This window comes from Crassostrea angulata, chromosome 5, assembly GCF_025612915.1.
Source record: "Crassostrea angulata isolate pt1a10 chromosome 5, ASM2561291v2, whole genome shotgun sequence".
Lineage (NCBI taxonomy): Eukaryota > Metazoa > Mollusca > Bivalvia > Ostreida > Ostreidae > Magallana > Magallana angulata.
In genome coordinates this window covers 6,783,702-6,797,419 of record NC_069115.1, presented here as the reverse complement: position 1 = coordinate 6,797,419, position 13,718 = coordinate 6,783,702, and the positions used below count along the sequence as shown (strand labels likewise).

The window sequence follows — 13,718 nt, the reverse complement described above, 5'->3', positions numbered from 1 at the left end:
ACTGGGCCTTGCCAATTAAAAGCAAATTTTAAAAGTGTTATCTAGAGTATCTATTTGTAACGGTGTATGGAAAAATTGAAGACAGGGTTAAATCGTTTCCAAATGTAGAAGGGCGAAAAAAAAAACTCCATTTGGCAAAATTAATCCTGTATACAGTTTATTTGTTTGGGCCTACCAATTTGGAAGGTTTTGTGACCCAAAATAAGACACAAACATTGCAAGTGAGATTTTTGTTGTTGAAGTAATAATCATTTGCACTATCTGCTCAATCGCAGCCAATATATTAAGACTGTAACTAGGGTGTATGGCCAGTCTATTCATTTCGAAATACATGTCTAATAAGAGAGTGAACAATGAAAAGCTATTTTAAAAATGTTTTACAATTGCAAACATGCTCGTCTTTTCAATCATATTGTTCTGTGAGATTAGGGTGACACAAGACCTTCTTAATGAAACAGACCAGTGAACATAGGGGAGTGAATGAGGTACAGGAATTGGTGACCTAACTACGGCTTTTGTTGGAAATTCACACTTTGGTTTTAGATAAATTTAAGACATGCTTCTTAGATCTGACTAAGATGCTATACAAGGCTGAATATACTACTGTGACAGTCGTTATATACAAGGCTGAATATACTACTGTAGCTATGATGAAAAATAGTTTTCATTGCCCAAATTTCCATCCCAACATTAGTATCTTTAAAAAAAAAGACTTGGTTTTGCTCTGCAATCACCAATAATATGCACTAGTCTATTGGCAAACATGAAACCTATTTGTACAATTAAACCCATGCTTACTTGTTCCATCAATTTTGGTGACATTACACACCTGGCATTCCTTATACATGAAACATCAGAGAATGCACTACAAGATTAAAATGTTGCAATGGCAAAAGTGCAAAGGGCTGATATTGGTACATGCATCACTAATAAAGTGTGAGGATACAAGTGGCCCCATCAGAACACCATATTCTTTTAAATTGTTATGCAACTACAAGAATAAATTTACAGACTAAATATCCTTCAAAAATGTTTCACACCTTGCTTCGCATAATTGGTGTATTAAGTAGAAATACACAGATTTAACGATATTAATCCACGTGTACAAGGTTTATCAAGAGGCCCCTGGGCTGTATTGCTTACCATGTTTAATGGTAACATAAACAGTCAATATGTAATATAGAGAAAAAGGTGAGCAATGAAGAAGATGCCAACAAAGTGAATAATGCAGACTTCCAACAGACTTGCTCACTCGGGACCACTTCATACAATGTGTAATACTGTACACAGGAGGGACATATTCGCCCCTAGTTTATTTTTGCCCTTTAGCCCATGTTGTAAGCTGGTAAATGTATAAGAGTGGGTAAATTGAAAACAATTTTAAAATTATTGTGTTAAGAAGAAAGAAGATCCATATATGCTGTGTCTGAGTGAATTCAAGACGGGGTGAAACCGTTTGCAAGCGTAGACTGGCAAAAAACATGAGGCAAAAAACAATAACCCTGTAAATAGTTACTTTAAAAAACTGTACTCATATACATGTAGAAATACCAATGCATTACTTATTTTAAAATTTTATTTTTTTAAATAAAACATTTCTCAAATAAACATATAAATAATAATATAACATCAATACATGGATCAATAAACAAGATTGAACACACTGTGGAAATACCTTGAAATCTATGTTAGATTTGACAAACACCAGTTAAGAATGTCAGATATGAAATTAATGACACATCATGGTAACATCATAGGACTGTGTCTGTTATTAAAAAACTTTGTTGTGGCAACTTATAAGTCTGTCCAAATGCCACATGGAACTGTTGTACTAGTACTGTTGCACTATAACATTGGATAGACATATCCAATTCCAGAACTTTTTATGAACTGTTCTGGTAACAGTCCAAGTTTATTTCAGTTTGTTGATTGGGGTTTTTCCTGCTGCTGAGAGGAGCTTGATTTCAGTTTGTCCAGGTTCTCTGTTAAAAAAATAATAGACAACTCAAAATATAATGAAAAACCAAAAATGTATTTAGTCAAATACTAGCTCTTTGATTGATGAATCAAATGTGGGTTTAGTCTGCTCCCAGAAAATCAAACTGGCTACTGCTGATCATTATTTGGAACATAGAATACCATGACTATACTTAATTTGAGGTTTCAATATTATCTGGTTTTAAGCCCAATTTATAAAGATATAACTTTCAACTTTATATTGTTTATTGTTAACATAACACAAATTTTGACCGTGCGCCATGGCCTCATTTTTGCAGGATTAGATTCTAAATAATTCTTAGAAGTAAAGGAATTTAATAACTTTTTTTCTTGAAAGTTGTTTGCAACAATTGCTTACTTATGTCTACCAAATTTAGTAATGATATGACGTTAAGTAACAAAGCTATGACAAGAGTCTTTGTATTTTTTGATTGACCCTCATATCTCAATCATTCCAACACATCCATCAAATTCATGAACTCTTTTTAAAGGTATACAGCTTCCTATTTTCACAGAAGAAAACTTTTACTCCTAAAACACTCAATGACACTATAATTATTGTGGAATTCTTTTTATTTGCTGGGTCAATATTTGTAAGTAGCCAAAATTTTGTGGTTCTGAACTTGGTTCTGAACTTCATGGGGACGCAATTTTGTTGGATGCAAGTTCGGGATGATTTTAATAAATACCAATTAAAATAAAAGAGTGTATATATACATGTACATTCTTGGGGATGTATATTCACAGGAGTTTCTTAAGAAAGCCACAAACATTGGTTCCCCAACAAACAATGATGATTCCACAGTACATTCAAAGATCTGTGGTGTGCTACTAAGCTCATGAATCATGATCAGTACTACGGTAAATGAAAGCGGTACCTACCTATAATGGTATTATGAATCCTTCGCAGTGCCTCTTTGCTGTTCATGTTTTTTCTGTTACCAGGAGAAATGTTCAGCTCGAAGTCTGGACCATAGGACATAAAAAACTGGGAAAAAAAAAACGAGGTTAAAATGTAATACATGTACATGTACTAATAGAACATATACTCTCAAATTCTGACAGGTGATGATTAAAGATGTGTTATATTGAATATGAATACTCTAGTCCCATATAACATTACTTTAATGATTTTAAAATGAGCACTTTCTTAGATCTATTGTCACGTGATATTTTCTTGGATTCATGATGATTTCTTTCAATATTCATAAACTAGCTACAAATGAAGTTTGAAAGGCATGTAGCAAAAATTTTCAATTTTCAATGTTTAATATCATATCAAAAAAGTTACTTAACAAAATAATGTCAACAAGCAGTGTAAAGTGAGCAAAATTGACTCGGACTGTGCAGTGTTTAAAAAACATGATAAATAATTACATAACACTACAGTTAGAGAGTAGTCAGTGTCTTATTTACCTTGTGGTCTGGAACTTCGGACGATAGTTTACGCCCACACAAGATAGCGGTTAGGCGAGTCCAACATCTAGCTGTGTTGGGCGAGTTGTAGCCTCCTGTAAGAAATATCTACGACATCATATATCATTACAATTAGAACAAATAACATCACAACTATACAGATAATATTACAACTGAAAAAGATATCAACATAAAATAAATAAACAAACATAAATAAGATATCTGTGAGCCAATGCTCACTAGTGATACCCCCGCTCTGATGTGAATATGCAAAATAAGCAAAGTCGACATTTAACAGAAAGCTGGCATCCGATTGGTACAGAAATATATCCCACAATATGGCATGCCTAAACAAATAGTGTGTTAAAATTTTAAGCATCTGCGATAAATAGCTGCTGAGAAATCTTTGACGAAAATTTGTTTGAAAATTTTGGCAAAAAATAAACAAAGTCATTATTTAACAGGAAGGTGACGTCCGATTGATACAAAAATATATCCCACGATATGGCATGCCTATACAAATATTGTGTTAAAATTTCAAGCATCTGCGATAAATAGTTGCTGAGAATTCTTTGACGGAAATTTGTTTGAAAATTTTGGCAAAAAATAAACAAAGTCGTAATTTAACAGGAAGTTGACGTCTGATTGGTACAAAAATATATCCCACGATATGGCATGCCTATACAAATACTGTGTAAAAATTTCAAGCATCTGCGATAAATAGCTGCTGAGAAATCTTTGACGAAAATTTGTTTGAAAATTTTGGTTAAAAAATAAGCAAAGTCGTCATTTAACAGGAAGTTGACGTCGGATTGGTACAACAATATATCCCACGATATGGCATGCCTTAACAAACACTGTGTTAAAATTTCAAGCATCTGCGATAAATAGTTGCTGAGATAAATGCGACAGAAATTTTTGTTACCGATGGACAGACAGACAGACAAACGGACGGACAGACAGACAGACAGACAGACAGACACACAAGGGTAAAACAGTATACCCCCTCTCCTTCGTAGCGGGGGTATAAAAATGTCACAGCTTTCACAGATACAAAAGAATAACAGATAACACAACTGTAAAAGATATCATAATTGCTTAAACAGATATCACCACAGCTGTAAAAGATATCACCACAACTATAACAGATATCACCACAACTATAACAGATATTACCACAACTATAACAGATATTACCACAATTATAACAGATATTACCACAACTATAACAGATATTACCATAACTGTAACAGATATCACAACAACTCTAACAGATATAATCACAATCAAAACATATAATTATCACCAAAACTGTAACTGATATCATTACATCTCTTAAAGATATCAACACACCTGTAAAAGATATCAACACAATTATTACATATCACAATTGCAACAGTATATTGCTACATATACATGTACAACAGATATTGGTACAACTATTTCAAATATTATCTTTTTTTTTGACATATCACCATAACTTATGCATATTGATCATAGATATCATCAAATATTTAACAGATAACATACTGCTTCTCTTTAGCTTGAAACAACTTTGATTAGTTTTAGTCATTCTTGCTGAACTAACAACTTCCTTTCCCTTTCTTATTTAGTAACGTCTTATTATACACAATTTCTATCAGGTTTGAGAATCTATTTAAATCTTTCTTTGGTGAAAACTACTTATCTCATAACTTCTCATTTTTTCTGGCTAAAAATTTTCAGCAGTGACTTTAGGTTAGAGCAGTTTTAGCTTTCAGCTAAAACAACCTTTTCAACTGAAACGCTAACTCTGTCCTGCCTGATATCGACTCATCCTACTCTACTTCAAACCAACACGTTACATACATGTATCTTGTACTCACCTCCACCTAATACAAGAGTGGGCAGCCTCCACTGTAGCATGAACTGAAGACAGCGGCTGTACGCTGTGGGAGTGAGGCTGAAGGAATCCATGGGGTCACCGCTTAGCCCGTCTGCCCCGCACTGACAGACCAGGGCCTGGGGCGAGAACACCTCGCGGGCCTTATGTAAGACTCTGCTCAATAAAATAATGCAATACCGTACCCTCTATAACAGAGGCTAGGTGGTCAACATATCACCATCTGATCTCGGAGACTCCTTTAAATATATTTAAATGATTTAATTTCAATTATTTAGTACAGAATAATTCCATATATTTTAACTTTAGAATTTGAGTGTTTGCCTAAATAAGGAGTATACTATACAGAGTTTCTTCTTAAAGGAGATTTAAATAGTCTAAAAGGACCACAGCCATCCTTAACACATATAGTTGATGAAAATTTGAACAAAAACTTAGTTATAATCAGCTATAAATGAAGTAGACAAAGCTATATGTATATTAAAGTTACGGGTCAGATTATATATTTTTACAGTCTAAATGAAATGTTCAGTAAATTAAAACGTCAAAGTTCCAAACAATACCTACCTGCATACTAAAGGGACAAACTCTTCATCCCTTGCCCCCTCCAGCAGTGGAATGTTGACCGTGTACCCCCGTCCTTTACCTACGCCAATACTGTCCAGTCCCCCTGAACCTTGAAAAATTCAACCAAATCAGGATTGCGTTAAATATTTCCAGTCTAGTGGAATGATCTTTGGCAATTTTTTTTTTTTATATAAAACCAATAATTTACCCTTAATTTAATTTCTTTAATTATATTATACAGCCATCAAATTTAAATATTGATTTGTTTGTGTTTAATAAGCATTCATTAATTTGGCCGTAAGTTGTTCTAGCTTACACATCTTCTTTTTAAAACATAGCCCAGGTCCCATGATGAATAAATTGCTCAAGAGCTGTTATTGAAATTGCATTCGACTGATGTGTGCATAGCTTGTATTATTTAAGAAAATTTAAGCTACTTTAGATACCTGGAAAAAATCCTGGGGAATACTTGTGAACAGAGATAGTCATTACTCTAGTAGACGCACAGAATGCCTCCTCTACACCTGTCAAAAATGCATTACCTAACTTAACACAAAATTCACAGAAACTGAACCTCAACTGATTTCTGGCAGTTACAAGAACATTCTTTACATTGTGAAAATAACCAGCTGTGCATCATTCGGCATTTTGTTAGTTTTTTGTTATACCGTTTACAACTCACTAATAAAAAATTATAATTTACATGATTGCGAATATGACAAAGACATACCATTGCCATGGTGAACATGACAGACATACCATCGCCATGGTGAACATCCAGATCCACATACAACACTCTGTCGTATTTCTCTCTCAACTTCAGAATGGCTAGAACTATGTCGTTGATGTAACAGAATCCTGAAGCCATGTCCCTGCAATATAACAGACTCTTAGAACAGATTGTTGATGTAACAGAATAGCTATAACAGATTGTTGATGTAACAGAATAGCTATAACAGATTGTTGATGTAACAGAATAGCTATAAGGCCAAACAAAAAAATATGTTTGTTTACTGTTACATGCTGAAAAAAAATAGGGTCGGTAGGTAGGATTATTTTTTTTTTTTATTATTTATTTTTTTTTTACACAACTTCAGAAACGTCACATACATGAAATTTTTGAGACAACTCGAATATATCCCTTTCTAAGTGACAAATTTTTACGAAAATTGGCATAAACATTGAGTAATTCCAAACAAATAATTAAACAAAGTAATATTGAAAGTTAATTAAATATTTTGTTTACAACGGTAGAAAAACGGGGTACCTGGCGCAGGCATAATCTCGGAGACTAAAAAACTAAAAAACTAAAAACTAAAAAACATCCCATTTCAAAGTGTCCGTAGAATTACAGTTAATGATAAAAGAAATCAAATTAAATATGTTCATGTTAAATATGTTTTGCTATATTTTGCGACTAACTTTTGATTAAGTTTCACTAATTTTCGAGGTAAAATATGGATTTGGTACAAACATATTTACCAAGCAATAGAAAATATGACGTCATTACATTGAATTTTGACCTCAAGACGGCACATCGAATATACATCAAACTTGTGGAATTCTCAGAAGAAGACCTTTAAGGCCACGCAATTCCTTAAACCAAAACTATACGATAACCAGGGATACAGAGCTTCAGTTCATCATATTTTTTTCACTGATTGTTTGATTAGAATTAAGACAAATAGACTAAATATCCAGTACTGTTTACACACTAACTGTTGTCAACAGTTCTAAAATAAAAACAAAATGACTGCAGGAGACATTCACAGTAATTTGATTTTAGGGTAAACAGAACTCAAAATAAAAATCAAGAATGAGAGAAAATGTAAATGATGACATCTTGAAATCAAAACAAAAGATGAGAAATAAAAAATAATTCTTATTTCCGGTCGTTTGTAAGGTGTTTAAACACAGGAGCAATGAGAAGCGTTAAAGTGACGATGCGAAAAGTTTGCGGTTGTGTTGGGTCACCGGACGCAGACACGTTGATCCACTTACCAAAAATGATCTATTCATTCCATGGAAAAAAAACTTTTTACATTGATAAACTTTATTCTGGTTTACATTTTGGTGAAATTTCAAAGGTAAATCTCTTTTCCTAAAAGAATAAGAGTAAATGTCTCAATAATTTCCGACCAACCCTCGCAAACTGATAATACAAAACTGTTTTGCCATTGTGTCATGCTTACTTTTGTTTGCCACATGCCCCCCTGTGAATGTTATTGTCATTTAAATTTTTGACCACGTGGTTTTATTTGACCCTTTCAGTTTCGTAGTAAAAATCGTGCCTCGTATTTATAGTCTATTTTATAGAATCTAGGTACTTGTAATCAAATATAAAATCTAGAGGTTTATTGATTTTAAACTTTATCTTCATTAATTGGTGGATAAAATGTGTTCTAGAAATAAATAAGACAATACAAAAAAATAGTTTATGTCTGCTGTTGCAACAATTAACATGCTTAGTAGAGATCTCCCCTGAGGATTAATTTTCGATTTGCGCCTGACCTGGTAATAGTATCAATAGAGCAACAGACTATATATTTTTATGCAGAATGTTCCTTGAAAATGTCTCGATATGCTAAGTTTTTATACAAAACAGACACCCATTATTTTTTTAAAAAAACATGATATTGCACATCACAAGCTTCACAAGCATCAAACATGGCCATGATAGAGATGTGCAAAAATGGATTTAAAATGATTTTTGAGGATAATTTTAGGGAAATAAATTCAAGAAATTGATAAAATAACACTACGGATGTCTGGTGTATAATATCGGTTGGATATCGAAATAAAAAAATCTAGAAAACTCGTTGCCATCCTGTCGCTTCGCTTGCTACGCTCACGAAGCTCACTGGTAGGATTTTGCCAGTTTCTCATTTATTTTCAAGAAATTGATAAAATCGCCGACTCCTGTGGTCAAAACTATCCTGCCTCCATGTTGTTTGCCTCGTACTTCAAAATCGGGAACCTTTTCATTTCCCCCATGTTATCGATCGAACACCTGGATAAATGCCGATATTAACTGCATTTGCTTTATGTGTGCGCATTCTTCAAACTGAAGAGAACATGTGGACGTAGATATTGTCACCATGTTTTTTTTTTCACTTTCGATTTCGATTTCAAACGCTTGACAGATTAAGATGAATATAAAAGTTAAACGTACCCACGTGTGACTTCCGGATTTCTAACGATGGATAAAAACAATTAGGGTCGGCGATTAAATATAGGGTCGGTCGGGAAACCGTAAACAAACATATTTTTTTGTTAGGCCTAACAGATTGTTGATGTAACGGAATAGCTATAACAGATTGTTGATCAAACAGAATAGCTATAACAGATTGTTGATGTAACAGAATAGCTATAACTGACTGTTGATGTAACGGAATAGCTATAACAGATTGTTGATGTAACAGAATAGCTATAACAGATTGTTGATGTAACGGAATAGCTATAACAGATTGTTGATGAAACAGAATAGCTATAACAGATTGTTGATGTAACAGAATAGCTATAACAGATTGTTGATGTAACAGAATAGCTATAACAGATTACTATGTGTTACTCATGTAGTACAGATTACATGACAATGCGTCACACCTTTTGGCATGGTGCCAGCCCCCGCACCAATTGACAGCTACTTGACTCCGCCCCTCCATGAGACATTCGGCAGCACGGAGCGAGGCACCACTGGTCAGGGCCGCATAGGTGTAAACATGTCTATTTATAGGACAGTCGTAGGCTACAAAAGTAGAAACATACTACATGTATATATAGAATTAAAAATAGTGATTTATTGTAAAAGTGGTTATTTACGCTGGTTGTACATGTTTTCTATAATCAAACAATATGTGTCAGTATTGAATACGTGTATTCAAGATTTCTTTTACCACTCTAAGGTTTTAATTTTTTTTACTATAAGCGTGGGGGCATTTTCCACAATTTTAAGCTTACAGCGTAACTAGCGTAAATTTGCTATTAAGTAACCACTTTTACAGCATAGAGAAATCTTGCACTACTAAAATATAAACAAACAATGTGCATAATATTGATAGGAAAGTCATACGCTTCAAAAGTATCAAATACACATTAGTATAAACTTGGCAATCAACAGAACTAATAGTCCTACTTTGGTAAGAGTTATCATTTAATATGAGAATATGAATGTATACTTTTGATACATTTTGAGAATTTAGTTGGTATGGTATCAAATGAGCAAAATCAGTTCTAAATCTGGATAAATCAATTGAGTAAAAATGTAGCAAGCAATAGAAATAATTATATAAAATGACAAAAAATAGTAATATTAAACAAGAAAAAAAAAATTAATAATCATACTTAAGCCATATTGCTCGCTCTCCTCTTCCAGTTTTTCCTCGTCAGTTTGACGGCCCAACAGAGACAAGAACTGTACGTAATCTTCAGCGTGGAACCCCAGCATTTCCTCCGTAGTGGCCGAGCGAGGAGGGACTACCCTGGTCAAATAAATCATATGAACAGTAATGATCTGGGTTCAACTTCTATAAAACAAACTCCATGTATCAGGTACCAGACATCTGGATTTGAATTCATACAGCTTCTTAGAGATACTATAGTATGTGTTATGTCAGAAGCCATATTTTAGATTATATTAAAATAATTTCCTCATCTTTTGCAAGTTTTGATTGTCTGGGATATGATATGTGTAATATATATATATATATAATACTTGAAAGGTCTATAATTCAAATGATACACAAACACATTATTTCAGCAATATAGTGGTAGTACTGATATTAAACAGTACCGCTTTAATTTTCTGTCACATAGTTGACCTGTCAAACTTACTGCATTGAATTAAGCAGTCCATAAGCCTCAATCAAAGTGTGAACCTTGCTGGCCTGAAATATAACACACAATGACAAATACAATGTAAGACAAACATCAAATTATCACATGTAAATAAATGTATATAAAACTTAATTGAAAGGATTTTCCAGAACAAGAGAACTGAATATAAAACATGATCAGATGACGGCTAAATGTGTTATGTCATTTTGTCGATTGATGATGTATGGGTTTGTTTTTTTTTTTTTATATTTTTTCATTTTACAACATTGATTGAAAGTTTATCCAAAGGCAATCCCTATGAACAAGAGGTAATCACTAATCTAAAACAACATATTTCACAGGGATTAAACACAGTTCTTCAAATTTAAAATGTGTGATATTTAAGGAAGTAAATTTGGCAAACGTAGAAGTTAAAATGCCTATCCCATAGTATACATGTCCCTAGTAATAATATTCTGTAAAGTAATAGAAAATGGTTACATTTGGCTTAAGACATCCAATAGAGGTAGGTTTTCTGAAAATTTCTTCTTAGTTTAATAATGCCCAATTGTATTCTTACACTGGTGTATAAACATGTACTACACACATATGTTCTTACACTTGTGTTTAATTATGTACACACGTGTTCTTACATTGGTGTATAATGTACGTTAAATGTAAAACAAAGAATATGTATGATATACCCTATTAATGATTTTTGGCATGGCATCACACCGCTGAATTAACTCGGGGCTGTATATATACACTGGCTTCTTCTGTTTGTCAGGATCACTCTGAGCTTTGGAACTGACCGTGGTATCACGTATACGAGGACACAATTCATTGAGGTCCTCCCTCTGCTGGCTAGCGTTACATGGACCTACGGATTGACTGTTCAGGGTGCCACCTGTCAGTGTAGGGGAGAGTTCCTTTACATCAGTGGTTACAGAGTCTGTGGACACTTTATCTTCTGCTGGAGCAGGGTAGGGTTCCTTTTCACCCCTGGTTACAGAGTTTGTGGACACTTCATTATCTTCTGCTGGAGTAAGGATCCGTCTTGCTCGTTTTGTCAGAGGCTTCAAGGGAGAGAACTCTTCTTGACTACTCAGGTCAAACACATCCATACTGCACGTTACCCTATTACATAAAGGTATTTCGGTTTATTTTCAAATTCTAAGCATACATTGTATTGGTATATATGCAATTCACTTTTCTTTTTTTCAATACACTGAAAATTCATTATCTTACTCAAGTCCTTAATTCCTCTATTCTGCTGTTTTCAGTGTTTTGTATAATAAAAATTGCCAGAATATAAAATCACAAGCACCAATTTTTTGTTATAATTTCAAGTAGTTCAAAACTGTCTGAAAATAAAATCAAGATTTTAAATCCATGAGGGTTGCTTCTCGCGATATTACATCGATATTTTTTCCTTGCGATAAATAAGAATCTACAGTTTTCAAACGTTTTGACTATATATAGGCATTTCACTTCTTACTCAGACTATAAAACAACTGCATCCCTATTACTCTGAGTACAGGTTTAAGACTGATATAGATGGAGAGCGCCTATGGCTTCAACTCAAGAGTTTTCACCAGATATTTCTACCTTACTTTAAACCCAAATAACTTCTAACATACCATCATTTACATCTATATATTATATTTAATGTCTTGATGTGTAAGTTCTGAATGACCTGAGTTTGGTTGATTGGTTTAGGTGTATGGGACACCTGCTGGTAATATTAATTTTGATAGAAGTAAATCATGATCAAAGTACCTTCACAAGTTTAGAATTTTAAAATTTTATGATATTTCGGCAAAATTTTAAACCAATGTTTTTAAATGTTTAAAAGATTCCAACAAATAACTTACACTAGTTACAGATTTCTAGTTCATGTTCTAACCCATCTTTGTGATGGTCAGACCTGCTTGAATACCAGTGCCAGATAGCTCAGTATGTAGAGCATCTGACTAGAGATTCAGAAGGGCCAGGTTCAAATCCCGGTCTGGTCCGTCATTATTTTTCCCATCCCCGTTACAGATTATCTCGATTGGAAGTACATCAGACTATGGCAATGCTATGGAGGTGTCCCATACCACCACGATCAGGGCTAGTCACGAATTTTTTGTCTTCTCATTATGTGACCACCCCTGTATTATAAAATACCTACAATAAAATTTATTTTCTGGGGGTAACGTTTGTCACGTACAGTAAAGAAGACAGAGTTCGTGACGAGCCCGCTATACCACAGGCCTCTGAATTTCTATCAATAAGCCACTAAATGTTGGGGAAGAGAAAATATATACCCAATCTAAATATAAATTTATAAATAGTGTATTTATATATAGATAGGGTATATATTTTCTTTTGCCCTACATTTAGTGGCTGATTTTATTGGCTTGTGGTGATAAAATTACATGTACCAGCTTCACCAGTTAACAGGTTAATCTCCACCGACCAGCACCTGCGTTCGTTAAAGTCCGAGTCCTAGGACTGAAACAGACTGCAATTGTCAGAAAATCACAAACCTCAGCTACAAAATCATGTCGAACTGTCAGATTTCCATTTTCCCGCAATAGTTGCTCTCTAGGTCCGCAAAACGTTTTAAAGATGAGTCTATTTAGCCAATATCGCCGGAAACCTACATGTGCCTGTTTTTTATATTGCAGATTTTAAAAAAGCATATACTTTAATGTAAATGATGTAACTAAAATATTTTATCTTCCTTTATCATTTTATGACAATTTTAAAATGTATATGTAATAAGCATGACCATAAGTGACAATCGAAAGGGGGGGGGGGTGTTGATATTTTAGAGTGTGTTAAAATACATGCAATTTATCTAGTTTTATTTCTTGGTAATTGTAATCTGCCAATGCTTAATGATATGAAATAAACAGCGATACAGCAAATTCAATTTTTGAATTATTTTCATATATATGTGTGGCATATTTTTAATTTTTGCTTATGCACATGTAAGTTTTTGCATATGCTATTTTTCTACATGCTTCAATTATGTTAATTAACATGATCAGGA

At 33.6% G+C, this 13,718-nt stretch overlaps 1 protein-coding gene across 4 annotated transcripts; it reads right to left on the bottom strand.

Moving 5' to 3' along the window:
• Positions 1-1,575: 1,575 nt before the first annotated feature.
• Positions 1,576-13,294, bottom strand: LOC128184839 (histone deacetylase 8-like). 4 transcript variants are annotated; one of them, XM_052854453.1, is made up of 12 exons: positions 13,210-13,294; positions 11,383-11,815; positions 10,697-10,749; positions 10,208-10,344; positions 9,470-9,611; positions 6,623-6,735; positions 6,310-6,387; positions 5,864-5,972; positions 5,280-5,452; positions 3,415-3,509; positions 2,881-2,986; positions 1,576-1,982 (listed from the first exon to the last, which is right to left on the bottom strand). In XM_052854453.1, the coding sequence occupies exons 2-12, from the start codon at positions 11,800-11,802 to the stop codon at positions 1,918-1,920; spliced, it is 1,491 nt and encodes a 496-aa protein (XP_052710413.1). In that variant the 5' UTR covers positions 11,803-11,815; positions 13,210-13,294; the 3' UTR covers positions 1,576-1,917. The 4 variants fall into 4 exon arrangements, with proteins under 4 accessions (XP_052710413.1, XP_052710416.1, XP_052710415.1 ...); XM_052854456.1 differs by having other exon boundaries at positions 13,146-13,254; XM_052854455.1 differs by having other exon boundaries at positions 13,105-13,234.
• Positions 13,295-13,718: the final 424 nt, after the last annotated feature.